Below are 15,298 nucleotides of genomic sequence, written 5' to 3' on the forward strand. Positions count from 1 at the left end.
AGCTCCGACCAACCTAGCAGTTCGAAAGCATGTCAGAGTGCAAGTAGATAAATAGGTACCGCTCCAGCGGGAAGGTAAACGGCGTTTCCGTGCGCTGCTCTGGTTTACCAGAAGCAGATTAGTCATGCTGTCCGCTGGCTCCCTCAGCCAGTAAAGCGAGATGAGCGCCGCAACCCCAGAGTCGTCCGCGACTGGACCTAACAGTCAGGGGTCCATTTACCTTTAAAATGCTTATTGTTACTTTTGTCTAGCGTCTAAAGAGCTTACTTAGGTGCACCCAAGGAATTGAGCAGACCTCTTCAGATGTTTTACTGTTCTTTCAACAGTGGACTACTACTGGCATATCACATTGTGCTTTTGGAAGTCCCACTCTGTTTCCAAAATGGTTTCTTATGCAGTGTGTGTGTGTGTGTGTGTGTGCGCGCGCGTGTGAGCACGCTTCTGCTGTAAAATGCAAGCACAAAGTCTTCTTAGGCATGCAAAAATTATTGTAGCATTATTTTTAATAAACATTTCAAGTGTCAGATGCTTAACAGTTTGCCAGTCATAGCAGTGCTTTTGTATTTGTGGTCTCTAGAAGGTGGGAGGTGTGATCACATCTTACAGCATAATTTGATGGAACGCTCCCTGCATATTTCCCCATGATCGGGAACCTGATTTCCTTCTGGACTAACTCTATGGAATGGCAGTGGTTCCAAGCTTCCCTACAGGAAGAGAGCAGCCCTGGAAGTCTGCCTTTGGGGCCACTGGCAAGTATGCTGGGCAGTATTTTATTCCCAGTGCTATTAAATATTGTTGCACGCCACCCCAATCTCTGAGCATTGTGAGGGTTCCAGGGACTTACGCCTTTTGGAAAAATGAGGCACAGCAGAGACAGTTGTCTTTATGATATCTAGTTTATTTACACATATATACCACAGGTGGCCCTGTGGGTTAAACCACAGAGCCTAGGACTTGCCGATCAGAAGGTTGGCGGTTCGAATCCCAGCGACGGGGTGAGCTCCCGTTGCTCAGTCCCAGCTCCTGCCAACCTAGCAGTTCGAAAGCACGTCAAGTGCAAGTAGATAAATAGGTACCGCTCCGGCAGGAAGGTAAATGGTGTTTCCGTGCGCTGCTCTAGTTTGCCAGAAGCGGCTTAGTCATGCTGGCCACATGACTCAGGAGCTGTACGCTGGCTCCCTCGGCCAGTAAAGAGAGATGAGTGCCTTACCACCTGAGCCTATGGACTCCAGAAGGGTCTTCTATCTCCCATACCTTGGATTCAGACAGAAATCAAACATTGTGCTCTGCCTCTTTGACTTTTCCAGCCTTCAGCTGACATTACACACACTTTTCAACTCTAAACTCTGGCTTTTGTCCTTCTAACCAACTAAGAGCTACAAGAGCGGCCCCACCCATTTGTCATCTGTCCCAGAGCCTCCTCTCCATTGCTTTCTTAATGGCTCATCACCTTTCCTTCCTTCTCTTAATAACCCATCAGGCCAGGCAATTACCACATGAGGAAGCTAGCATATTTTAACCCTTGCTCAACCCAGGGGTTCAGAAGCCTTGATTAAATTCTAACACTTACTGGATCCAGGTATTTGGCACTCTGGAACTCATAGCAATATATGTGAGAAGCTGCTGGGAGCGGCCATTGGGAGTTTGGGGACAAGGTGCCATCAGTTTGCTGACGACACTCAGCTCTTTTTCTCTGTAACACCTAATTCCGGAGGGGCAGTGTTGGCCCTGAAAGGGTGCCTGGATGCAGTGGTGAAGATGGATGATGGAAAAGCAAGCTCAGTTTGAATCCTGGCAAGGCCCTGTGGGCAAGTGATTCTTGTGTCCAAGAAATGGGCAACTGGTTTGCAAGTCTGGGGGTGCTTCTGGGTCCATCTTTTGTCACTGGAGCCCCAAGTAGCTCCAGGGGCTAGGAGCGCCTTTCACCAGATGTGCTTGGTACAGCAGCTTCAACTCTTCCTGGACTGAAAGAGCTTGATCACAGTAGTTCAGTCATTTGTGACTCCAAGAATGGATTAGTCCAATGTGCTATAATAATAATAATAATAATAATAATAATAATAATAATAATAATAATAATAAATTTATTTGTACCCCGCCCATCTGGCTGGGTTTCCCCAGCCACTCTGGGAGGCTTCCACAAAGACCAAAAATACAGTAATATGTCATACATTAAAAACTTCCCTGAACAGGGCTGCCTTAAGATGTCTTCTGAATGTCAGGTTGTTGACATCTGATGGGAGGGCATTCCACCGGGCGGGTGGCACTACCGAGAAGGCCCTCTGCCTGGTTCCCTGTAGCTTTGCTTCTCGCAATGAGGGAACCACCAGAAGGCCCTCAGCACTGGACCTCAGTGTCCAGCAGAACGATGGGGGTGGAGATGCTCCTTCAGGTATACTCTGTGGGGCCTCCCTTGCGCTTGACCTGGAAATGGCAGTTAGTGGAGAATGCTGCAGCAGAGCTGCTGGCAGGAGTGCGGCCTTGCAACTGGGACAAGTTGAAGGTGCAACTGTTGGTACAGAAGGCTTGGGACCACTTACCCTATGTGGATGAAAAAGATCCCCATCTTATGCCTTTGGGTTCGACCTAAATCCCCCTCCCATGTTTCAACGGACCTTATTGTTGGATGTTAGTGCCATGAAATAACACTGCCGTGTGTCATTTTGCAGTATGAGGACAACAGAGAGTGCACTGGACTCACTTCAGAACCAGATGGGCTGGAAAGCCGCAGATGTGTGAACTGAGGGAGTCATGTACACAGAATCCCTGAGGGAAGCTTTGAGCAGATGTGCCGTGTCTGATTATGTCACCTGGTCCTTTCCCTTTCGGCTTTATCCTGGCCTCCTTCTGAGGTCATGCGAGCATATTCTGTGGCCATAGCGTATCCACCGCTATGGACTCTTTTTCTGGTGACTTTTCATATGCAGGCATACAGTTCCCAAGTTGTTAAGGGCTTTATATACTAACAGTAACACCTTGAACCTGGCCCAGTAGTAAATCCACAACAAGTGCAGATCTCAGAGGTGTCAGGCGCTGACTCACTCCTGTCTGCAGTTGTGCTACAGCATCCTGCACCAACTGCAGCTTCTGCACCAAGTGCAAGGGATGCACCAGAGCACAAGCAAGGGGTTGGACTCGATGACCCTCAGGGAGCCCTTCCAGCTCTACAATTCAGTGAGATTCTACTGACGTTCAATTGCATTTCGTCTCTTGCTTTCTTCCTTCTGCAATCCTTTGTGCGCCGCTTGCTTTCTGTGCAGAACCGGTTGCTCCCGCATTGCAGCGGGTTGGACTCGATGACCCTCAGGGACCCCTTCCATCCCTTACCATTCTAGGACCAGAGGGGAGACCCTGCCCCGACCGTGGGCGCGCGCCGTGCGGCTCCTTTAAGAGGATGCCGCTCTCTCGCGTGCGCGCGCGCGCGCGTGTGTAAAGGGGAGGAGGGGCAGCAGCCGCCGGCCTTGTGCAAGGAGCATGCGCCGTGCGGGCCGAGGCGGGAGGGGGCGGAAGAGCGCTCTCGGCTCCTTCTCGCCCTGCTGTCTGTCGAGCGGCAGCGGCAGCGGGGGACACCCGGCTCGGGAGCCATGCAGGCGTCGGCCGCCGAGCCCTAGCCCGCCCTCGCCTCTTCAGCAGCAGCAGCGGCGCGGGCGCTCCCCTGGTTGGCCGCCGAGCCGAGCTCGCCCTCGCGCCGCCGAGCCATGGGCAACGAGGCCAGCCTGGAGGGCGGCGAGGGCTGGGCCGGGCTGCCCGAAGGCGTGGCCGGCGCGGCGGACGGCGGCTCTCCGCGGCAGCAGGGCCCCCCTTCCGGGGCCGCGGCGGCGGAGCTGAGCCGGCTGAGCGAGGACGAGAGGAGGCAGATCGCCGCCGTCGTGTCAAGGGCGCAGCAGGGGCTGCCCGAGGGCGACGCGGCGGCCCAGAGGCTCCCTCAGCAAAGGCACGCCAAGGCGGGGGGGGGGGGAGAGGCGGGCGGGGCGTGTGGGGGGGTGGGGGCGCTTGGGGGTCGCCATAGCCGAGGCGAGGTCCTCCTCTTCCTCCCCCTCGCTGAGGGGGCTGCCCGGCTGCTGGCGCCCTTCTTCGCCGCGGGCCCGGGGGTGGGGGCAGTGGCGTAGCGTGGGTTGTCAGCACCCGGGGCAAGGCAAGTAATTTGCGCCCCCTAACCCGTGGATTTGAGCCCCCTAACCCGTGGATTTGAGCCCCCTAACCCGTGGATTTGAGCCCCCTAACCCGTGGATTTGCGCCCCCTAACCTGTGGATTTGCCCTAACCCCAGATGTTGCGCCCGGTGCGGCCGGCCCCCCCCCTGCACCCCCCACGCTACACCACTGGGTGGGGGGCAGAGCGAATGGGGCGCGTCCCGTGCCAGCCCCACCGGGGAGCAGCCTCCGTCGTCGCCCCTGCGCGGCAGCTAAAATGGAAGCGCCGAGCGCTGCTCTCCCCAGAATGAGAGAGAGAGATTCCCAAGTTCAAAGCCCGGCTCTCTCCCTCTGTCTCTGGGGCTGGAGAGAAGGCGCCTCAGACCCGGGGCGAAGGAGATGGGGCGGGTGCTGAGGCACCACGGACCTCCAGATCCGGGGGGGGGGTTTCTTTGCTGCCTCTTCCTTTTTGGGGGGGGGGGGTCCTCCCATTTATGCTACCAGGGAATTGCGTTGACGGTGGAGCAGCGCCCGCTGCTACCTCGCCTGGCCATTACGAGGCACGTAATTTCAATTTCCGCTGTCCGTGGTGCTGAAAACGCTCGCTTTTCTATAGAGGGCTTTTTGGTCTTATTTATATTTATTTTTGATATCTCTCATCCCTTTCTATTGCGCCGGGAGACAGAGCTGTGGTACAAAATATCTTATTTCCCCCCTCCCCCCCCCGTTCAAATCCTATCCCTCTGAATCCTTTATTTTCCTAAAGGAGCTACCTCAAACCATATTGACAAATTCCTCCTGTTCCATTAACAGTTACCAGTTATGTTCCTATCTCATCCTAGATACGGTATTTCCCCACGTATATGATGCCCCCATGTATAAGACACCCCCTATTTTGGGGGACTCCAAATTAAGAAGACACCCCTCAGTACTACCCGTGTATAAGACGAGTCCCAATTTTAAACCGAATATTTTGGTTAAAAAACCTGGTCTTATACACGGAAAAATACGGTAACTGCCAAATAAATTGTTACTCTGTAAAGCTCATCAGCGCTTGATAAATTGAAATTAAATTAATTTAAAACAATAATTTAAAGCAAAAAGGTTTTACATCTCTCCCCCCCCCCCCGCCCCCCATTCTACTTGAAACTATTTCTTATTTTAATCTCTGGTTGTTTGCTAATTTTAGGTATTCCAAAATTTATAAGAGAATGGGTAGGATAGCCACAAATGATACACATGGTCATTTTTGTGACCCTCCATGTTCTCTGTTCACAGGAGTTTTGGAGATTTTCCTAGTGTGTCCAGGCCCTTGTACCTTGTGGTGTGACTATTAAGGATGCTCATTGCTGTTGATAAGTTAGATAGTGTGCTTTGATTTCTGATCTCCTTTTTTCTCCATTCCTTCCCTGGATCTCTTTAAAAACTATGTTAAAAATGTAGATGGAAAGGCACATTCATTCTCTCTCTCTCTCTCTCTCACACACACACACACACATGCACACTACTTTAAAAGAAAAACAAATGCAAAGTTTGCCTTAGAGTACCATCCTAAACGCAGGGACGCGGGTGGCGCTGTGGGTAAAACCTCAGCGCCTAGGACTTGCCAATCACATGGTTGGCGGTTCGAATCCCCGCGGCGGGGTGCGCTCCCGCTGCTCGGTCCCAGTGCCTGCCAACCTAGCAGTTCGAAAGCACCCCCGGGTGCAAGTAGATAAATAGGGACCGCTTACTAGCGGGAAGGTAAACGGCGTTTCCGTGTGCGGCTCTGGCTCGCCAGAGCAGCGATGTCACGCTGGCCACGTGACCCGGAAGTGTCTCCGGACAGAGCTGGCTCTCGGGCTCTAGAGTGAGATGAGCGCACAACCCTAGAGTCTGTCAAGACTGGCCCGTACGGGCAGGGGTACCTTTACCTTTACCTTACCATCCTAAACATGTGGTCAGAAGTAAGTCCCACTGAGTTCCACGGGGTTTGCCCTATTGTTTGTTTATGAAGCTATCTTCCCATAGTGAAATTGACTAGATCTGAAGCAGCTTGTCTTGTGGTTCAGTCAATTTCCCACAACCTTGATGGAAAGCAGCAGAAGATAGAAATTAGAAAAGCTGGCTGACGACCTCAATATCAGCCTCCCTACCTGTCTGCACAGCTATCAGGCTACAGATTTTCGATCAGGATTAGTGTCAGGATTAGACTGAATTTGCACCACACTAGTAACCATCTGCATACAGATTCTATCATATTAATAATAAAAACATCAGAAATATAATGTTTAAGAGCCTCAAAATATTTCATTTATGAATAAATTATTATGAAACGATTTCATAATATACCAATTGCATTTGTAAAAACTGTTTCAGCTACCAGTTGTGATAAAAAAAGTAATCCTTAATTCACACTGCAATGAAGAGTATAAAAGAATCCCTAAATCATATTTGGTGCTGGTACTTATTTTATTGAAATAACATTAATGCGCTATCTACAGATTACCTCTATACCTAAGTGTGGAGATACATACTGGATGTGTGGCACAGACAGGGGCATTTTTTGACAATACAGGGAAGAATGAGTCTTGTACTGAGGTTACCTCAAGGTCCATTTCCATCTTGCACATTAAATAACTTTGGCATGCGAATTTAAAATGGTTTATTATTTTAGATTAAACCTTGAATCATTGCTAAACTGTTCACATCGATATCTTTCCACCAACCTCAAGTTCCAAGTAGTGGCATGCAAGTTATCCTTTTAGTTCAACAGTCTGCAAGGGAAGTGCGCTATCTGAGAAGAAAATTCAATGTATTTGTGTTGCCAATTTAGATTCAGTTTCATCTCTAAAATCACAGAATTTTAATTTGGTTTAAATTTCCATGATAGATTGGCAGTTAATCCATCTTGTAACAGTTTTGACTTCAGCAGTAAACTAAGAAACCAAAAGCTTTTTATTAACAGTTTTAAAAATAATAATAATAATTTATTAAATTTGTATATCACCCTTCATCCGAAGTTCCCACGGTGGTTCCACCCACCTTTTGGAAGGAAACCTTCCATTCAATGTGAATTAACAAATGACACAAGTGGAAAAACCGTCATTTCCCCTCTTTGTGATTTATGTATGCAATTATTTTAATTCTGCCCTTCAATTAAATAGTTTTCAGAACAATTTTCAATGAAATATGAAACAATAATAACACCATTGCCACAATTGCTGTTTATAGCTGAGGTTAAAATCCATCCAGCAAAGATGAGATTAAAATCACCATGAGTAGTCTTGGGGAAAAATTTAAAAGCTCTTACTTACTGTGTAAAATATAGCAGCACAGGCAGCTGGCAGGTCTCTAACAAGAGTAAATTCTAGAAATGGTGAATCAGAACCAAGAACGGCCTCTCTTCTGTCACCTCCAGCCTCATGTTAGATGGTAGGGGCACCTGGATTAAGGCTTCCAAGGCATATCTTAATTCACCTGCTAGTGTACCCCATAAACATGTTTCCTTCATTAATCTAATTTAAAAATGACCATAGTGGCTGATACTGTAATATTATTTAACTCTGAAACAGAGAAGAACTCAGACGTTCTTTTATAGCATTGTAAAAATACCTAGGGACACCTGGGAACACAGAGATGGTGGGGAGCAAAGGTTTTCCTTAAGATCAGGGCTAGTCAAGGTGAGGCACCTTTCACTCCCTCCCCATTGTTTCTGATGTAGATCTTCACTCACCCCTTCTTTCCTTGAGGAAAAGGGTGCCATTTTGGGGTGCTCCTACAAAATATCTTGGGCCAGCTCTGCCTAAGGTAGCTGAGTGCTCTCTCAAGTATATCAACATTTCTTTAGGGTTTGGTTTGTATACATAGGCAAACTGGGCCCTCCAGATGTTTTGGGACTACAACTCCCATCATCCCTAGCTAACAGGACCAGTGGTCAGGGATGATGAGAATTGTGGGCTCAAAACATCTGGAGGGCCCAGTTTGCCTATGCCTAGTATACATAATGGTCATTTCTAAAAGAGTTATCTTAAATGCAGTCTAAATGTATCTTGAGATGTCATATTTTCTAAACCTAAAACAGCCACTGAAGTATTTCATACGCCATGAAGATTGTTTGATGGGCCTTAATCGTAAATGATGAACTTTTATTATGTAGTCAGCAAGAATCCATATGCAATGAGATATAATCCATTTTTTATTTTTACATTACACGGGCATTGCATTGTCCTTGTCTCCACATCTTAGACAAGTAGTGAACAGCAGCAAGTTATCATTTGACTTTGGCTTAGAAACAACAAGGTTGTTGTGGGCCTCTATTCTAGTAAAGATTTGTGTATATTCATTTATTTCTGATATCTTTATACCACCCTTCAGTAAAAATTCCAAGGGTCATTTATATAAGAAAGCGGGGGGGGGGGGGAGCATCTCTTTACAACTTGGCAGAAGTAAGCGATGTATCTTTCGCTATTTTATGAAAGATTGCAAAAAATGAGGCCTGGTAGAGTCCTGCTTTCTTCATTTCTCCATTGATCTACTACCTTCAGGCTAGGTACAAAATATAAGCAGACCCAGGTGAGTTAATTTTGCCTCATGTCTGTTCGAACAATTTTAAGGAAATGATTCTTAAAGTAATTTTATGAAAATTATTCTTAAACTCCACTCTGCAGATCAGCACAGCCTGCAGAGCACTTTCTTGTAGTACCCAAGGCAAGATGAAAATGAGTATTTTTGACAAGCAAATAATAGTGGATGCTTTCTAAAATTCATGTTTTTTGCTGCACACTTGGGGTTAAGGGAATGGAATATTGTTGCTAGGCAGCAGGTAGACACTTCTAGGCTTGCAAATTCTCCACATCAGCCATAAAAAGGTGATCTAGCGCATGCACAAACCTAACCACCCACTGCAATGCATTGTAGTTTTGATTCAAAAACCTTCCAAGGCCATGCGTATTGTGGACATAACATGTTTTTGTTTTAAACGCAGCATAGGGAAGCCTAAAGAGTTTTAAGAACAGCTGGTCGAGGTTGTAGTTCAAAGCATACTTACTAGAGTGTAAATCTCATTGACCTCATTGGTACCTACTTCTGCATAGCTATGTTTAGGATTGTGTTGCACTAGCTTCAGAAGAGGAGCAACCATGCTAGCCTCCTAATACAAAAGGGCAAAAACAAAAAACTTGTGTGGTTCCTTAAACACTGACGAACGTATTGTGACACATGTTTTTGTTAGCAAGAACTCTAAGTAGGCTGACATTAGGAAAACCTATAATTATTATTATTATTATTATTATTATTATTATTATTATTATTATTATTTATTTATACCCCGCCCATCTGGCTGGGTTTCCCCAGCCACTCTGGGCGGCTTCCAACTGAATACAGTGGTGCCCTGCAAGACGAATGCCTTGCAAGACGGAAAACCCGCTAGACAAAAGGGTTTTCCGTTTGCGATGCGCTTCGCAAGACAAATTTCCCTATGGGCTTGCTTCGCAAGACGAAAACGTCTTGCGAGTCTCGCCATTCCCCCCCCCCCGCTTTCCCCCCCTTTTTCAAAGGCGCTAAGCCACTAATAGCCTTTTAGCAGCTTAGCCGCTAATCCTTTAATAGCCACTAAATCGCTAATAGCGCTAATCCTCTTAGCCGCTAATGGGGTTGATTCGCAAGACGAAAAAACCGCTAGACGAGAATCGCGGAACGGATTCTTTTCGTCTTGCAAGGCACCACTGTATTAAAAACAATACAGCATTAGACATTAAAAACTTCCCTAAAAAGGGCTGCCTTCAGTTGTCTTTTAAAAGTAAAATAGTTGTTTATTGCCTTGACATCTGCTGGGAGGGCGTTCCACAGGGCAGACGCCACTACCGAGAAGGCCCTCTGCCTGGTTCCCTGTAACCTTACTTCTCGCAATGAGGGAACCGCCAAAAGGCCCTCGGTGCTAGACCTCAGTGTCTGGGCTGAACGATGGGGGTGGAGACGCTCCTTCAGGTAAACAGGACCGAGGCCGTATAGGGCTTTAAAGGTCAGCACCAACACTTTGAATTGTGCTCGGAATACAATTACCTTATTTTTCGCTCTATAACTTCCCCCCTACCATAACACGCACATAGTTTTTAGAGGAGGAAAACAAGAAAAAACATTCTAAACGAAACTGTGGATGTATGATTTTTGTGGTTCATGCTGTGGCCACAGACGTGATCTGACGGTGAGTTTGGGGTAGCCCAATGCAAAAATCCTGAGGATCCATGTGGATCCATGCTTTGTAACCACGTTTTAGGTGAGGAGGGAAGGAAAAGCACTCAAGGGACAAGGAGCACGCATGGGGTGTGTGGAGAAGGATGCTGCTAATAATGCAGAAGAGGGGTTTAAGGGGAGAAAGAACACGCGTGGGGTGTGTGAAGAGGGATGCTGCTGTTTCAAAGCGAGCCACGGCAGAGGGAAGGAAGGGGAACCATGGATCCTCTGCTCACGACTGCAGCAGACCCCCCCGCCATCCGTAGGCATTTGCTCCATAACACGCACAGACATTTCCCCTTACTTTCTAGGAGGAAAAAAGTGAGTGTTATGGTGCAAAAAGTATAAATAATTGTATTTAAAGCTTACGAAATGCATGATACCACTCAAAAGACCTGTCAGTAGAATACCACACTAAATGCTGCTTGGTCATTTTCAGTGAAGAATAGTAGACTATTCTCAGAGGATTGCTTCTATTCAGTTTACTGAAATTAATGGAGTCTTTAGTGTTGGAAAAGCGCCCTGGGGGTACCTGCAAGCCTCCGAAACTCTGAGCGTCCTCCAGTACGCACAGCTCTGGAAAAGGCATCTCTTCCCATGCGCTTCTAGTGACATACATCAGAATGATATATGCACACTAATCTTCTGGCATAACACAGCAAGAAGCATGAGACATTGTAGAGCTAATCTATTTATTTACACACTATGTACAGACAAAAGCATAATGGCGTCCGTTCTCTCCAGCTCCGAGAGAACAAACAGAAAGAAATAAAAGTGAAAGTATAGTGTAATAGTACCCGCAGTGGAAGAGATAAGACTCTTCCATTCCCAGACTTGTCCCAGACAGGCATGTGATTTACAACCATCTCATCTGCAGCATTGGAGGAGTGAAATTGCTAACATTTAGAAGTGGGGGTAGTTTGATGTGCAGGAAAAGTCTGATGCCCTCTAGTTGTTACAAAATTCTTAAATCAGTATTTCATTTCTCAGGTGGTTCATAGATATTGGCTCTGTTGACATGACTTTTATTTGTGCGCCTTGGTGGGGCTATTCATGAGATGCATGTTCATCAAGTGATGACTTGCATGTGTGTAATGAGTCATGGCAAATGCCACAGGCAGAGACTTTATATCTCCTCTAGCACTATTTAGTGGATGCTATTCATTTGTGAGGGACGCGGGTGGCGCTGTGGGTAAAAGCCTCAGTGCCTAGGGCTTGTCGATCGTATGGTCGGCGGTTCGAATCCCCGCGGCGGGGTGCGCTCCCGTTGCTCGGTCCCAGCGCCTGCCAACCTAGCAGTTCGAAAGCACTCCCGGGTGCAAGTAGATAAATAGGGACCGCTTACTGGCGGGAAGGTAAACGGCGTTTCCGTGTGCTGCGCTGGCTCGCCAGATGCAGCTTTGTCACGCTGGCCACGTGACCCGGAAGTGTCTCCGGACAGCGCTGGCCCCTGGCCTCTTAAGTGAGATGGGCGCACAACCCCAGAGTCTGTCAAGACTGGCCCGTACGGGCAGGGGTACCTTTACCTTTACCTTATTCATTTGTGAGAGACCCAATGCTGCATATATTTTTCTGAAGTGGCTCTTAGCAAACACCTAATTCCTTGTTTATAGAGTGGGGAACCTAGCTTCTGGCAAGAAGAGGAGTTTGGCAAGATGTTGTTGATAAGGCATGTCCCATAGCACTAGTTTATGGGAGATTGCTTATACTGAAGTGCCATACCTGTGCAGCTGTAGTTTTATAGGGAAATTCAGTGTCTGCTGTTTCAAAGGGTTAACAGGGTATGGTTTGGGCTTGGTGGTTGTAAAGCTGTTTTAGAGCTATGAGTTGGGAAATAGTTATTTCATTTATTTCATAAAATTTATACATCACCGGATCATAAAAAATCAAAGAGGTTTACAAAAGATAAAACAGTAAAAGCAAGAAAAAATACAATCCTACTTTAAAACATACAAAACACTAAAAAAGATTAAAATTAATCTCAATTTTCTAAGCATTTGGGTAGGCTTGTCTCAAAAGAAAGACAAGCATCTGGGTAGGCTTGTCTCAACAGGTGCTGAAAAGAGTACAGTGAATATCCCAGAGGAAGGAAAAATCCCATTATATTCAGAGGCACGTTCTTTTGACTAGGAGTCCCTATGTTAAACTCAGAGTGTAAGAAACTGCTTTGTGCAAGTATATTTGTTTACATGTCACCAGTAGAGTATGAGACTCCTATTCTTAAGGTTGTGCTTTGAGCCTCATGTTGAGCAAAAGATTCCTGAGTAACAGGAGGTGGTACAAGATGACCCTCATTGTTCCTTCTAGTGCTTTTTTCTGGGGGGACGCAGGGATACACATACCCCTAAAGATTTTGTGAATCTAAGTTTGGCCTCGTAGAGCGGCAGTATTTCAATATGCGTAGGAAAATGAGAGTACCCTTAAACATTTTTTTTTTGGGGGGGGAGCACTGGTTCCTTCCAACTCTATAATTATATGCTTCTACAGTTCTTTTCCTCTGATAAGAGTTTAAGAGTTCAGTCCACTGACATTATGGGTTGACAGTCAGTTATAAGGGTGGTTAACCATTGCCATGTCTGCTAAATGATCCAATTTTTGCCTTCTTGGAAGCAATAACTTATAAAAAGCTTCTGCGGTATAAATGGTGTGCTATGAAATTCCAAAGATGATTTGGTTGGGCTGTGCCAATTACAAAAACAAAACAAAACAAAACGAAAAACACCTAACCTAAGAAATTCAGAGATCCCAAACAACAATAAATGGGCTAGGTTTTTAGATTGTGGGTGTATATATCCTGGGAAGTATCAGTGTTATTAATCTCTTACCTTCATAAGCAATAGAAACACTATATTCTTGCCAGTGCATGAATTAGGAGTTGCTTTTTAGCATTAAGTCATTCAGTAAAGAAGTTCATATTTTTTAAAATTTCACTTTCATGTCTTGCCCATTTGTAGTTTAAGCCAGAGCAATAAAAATGGTTCCCATGCTCAAAGCCAGAATGGATCTAAATAATTGGCAACCTCCAAGACTGCCTGTAGCCGGCAAAACCACTGTGCCTAAGACTTCACTCAAGTATGGCAAATATGAAACTGGGTGTTTTTCTAAAGCTGATAGATCCAGACCAAATTTGCTTCTTTGACAGTATTTTCACAACCACCTACCTCCTTTCGTTCCCGAAACAGTTTTCTGAACTCCCGCCGGGCTCCCAAGGCTTGCGGATAGCTTCCTGAAGCCTGAAGAGCGAGAGGGGTCGGTGCGCACAGACCCCTCTCGCTCTCCAGGCTTCAGCGAAAGCCTACATTCGCCCCATAGGACGCACACACATTTCCCCTTCATTTTTGGAGGGGGGAAAAGTGTGTCCTATGGGGCAAAAAATATGGTAATTTGAGGGGTCCAATCAATGTTAGTATTTATTTGGCTATTTCCCAGACAATGCACCAATGTTGGGTCCTCTAATCAGGGTTTGCTCAGCGAGACAGGAAGTAAACCAGTTATAAAGACCACAGATTCAAATTTGTAACTGAAATGAAGCAATGGATTTATTGTTGTACAATGCTTCATTTCAGACATTATTATCTTCATATAGCAGATAATGGTACTATGAAATCTGAAGCAAATTAAGAAACTTAACACAATGTAATATAGCAATATAGTACCTTTAGATTTAGAAAATATCTAAAAATATAAACAAATTAAAAATGGCACAAGAATAGCATTTTTATTGCGTTGGCAAAGCAACCAATCATTATGCAATCCTAATTGAAGTTGTGGCCTCCTGACTTCCTCCAGCCCATTTAGTAGGATTTCTAACCTCCTTGGCACATCCTAATTTCCAAGCTTACGAAGATAACATTTTGGAATATAGTTCATAGTTGCTCAGCCAGTATTCTGTGGATGACAATCTGTGAAAAAGTTAGACAGGCAGCAAGTAACAAAGACAGAAGAGGTAGAGATAGAGATAGAGATATAGAGGCAGCAGTAAGCAAAAGGACCCAAATACCTCTTAGAATGATCAGGAAGTAGACCAGGAATATGGAATTTTACATCAATTTCATTACTTACATAGGTGAACCCAAGTAACCTATGCATTGTGGATTACCATAACCTGGGAAGCTATTACTGAGACCGTTGCTTATCCAGCATTTCTTTACTCAGGGTGCTTTGACACATTCTAGCGCATTCCATTTTCTACTGAACATTTCAACAATGCTTGTAATTCCACATCGTTGTGACATGGTTGCTATTCTCTTTGGGATCTCACTGTGCTGATGTTATTATGTTATCTTTTATCTTATCCAAGATGTCAAGTTTTCACTCGACTGCCACTGAGAGTCAGCAAAGTCAGTTCCAAGCACTTTTGCAGAATATTGGCACAGAGTTGAACTTGTCATCCATTTTGGTCCATCAGGGCTGATTTTTGCTGTCCTTGTTTCCACAGCAGTTTAGTCGGGTGTAGTGTTAATGTTGCTGATTTGTTGTGTGAAGAAAGTGTCTCTGAGTTCTGGTATTACAGGAGAGGGAGTGGGAATCCTTAAACATGACTTATATAAGTGCACTTACTTTCATTGCTCTCGTCTAGAAATATGTAATTTCAGGCAATTTAGTTGCCTGAAACTAAATTGTAATCAGGAATGTTCACATTTGTCAGCAATGGCCAGTATGTTGCAGTAATCTTTATGGGAAAGATTTGCTCAAAATCAAAATATCCTTTTAAAACTGTAAAAAAAATTTAAATCTTAGCTCTTGGCTCATTTAGTTAACTGGGAAAAGATACAGAAACTAGCCTGCTTAAGAAAGAAAGCTATATATTATTCCTTTAATAAATATACATATATTTAAATAACAGATTTTATCAAAGCATCAAAATCCCCCCCATCACCTTTCATTTTATGATAGTTCCACCAATGTATTTTTCTGCTTAGAATATAATATAAGTTCGTGAATATAAGAATA

The 15,298-nt window shown here is 45.4% G+C and overlaps 1 protein-coding gene across 5 annotated transcripts in view; it reads left to right on the plus strand.

Moving 5' to 3' along the window:
• Positions 1–3,491: 3,491 nt before the first annotated feature.
• Positions 3,492–15,298, plus strand: part of PCLO (piccolo presynaptic cytomatrix protein) — a 217,583-nt gene continuing 205,776 nt past the window's right edge. For 3 of the 5 annotated variants that reach the window (XM_028728763.2, XM_028728764.2, XM_028728765.2), the window contains exon 1: positions 3,494–3,934. In XM_028728763.2, coding sequence (XP_028584596.2) covers positions 3,699–3,934 — 236 coding nt within the window. In that variant the 5' untranslated portion in view covers positions 3,494–3,698. Of the gene's footprint in view, positions 3,935–15,298 lie in introns of all 5 variants that reach the window. The other 2 variants (XR_013393324.1, XM_028728766.2) reach the window with 2 other exon arrangements.

Source organism: Podarcis muralis, chromosome 6 (assembly GCF_964188315.1).
Source record: "Podarcis muralis chromosome 6, rPodMur119.hap1.1, whole genome shotgun sequence".
In the NCBI taxonomy this organism is placed as follows: domain Eukaryota; kingdom Metazoa; phylum Chordata; class Lepidosauria; order Squamata; family Lacertidae; genus Podarcis; species Podarcis muralis.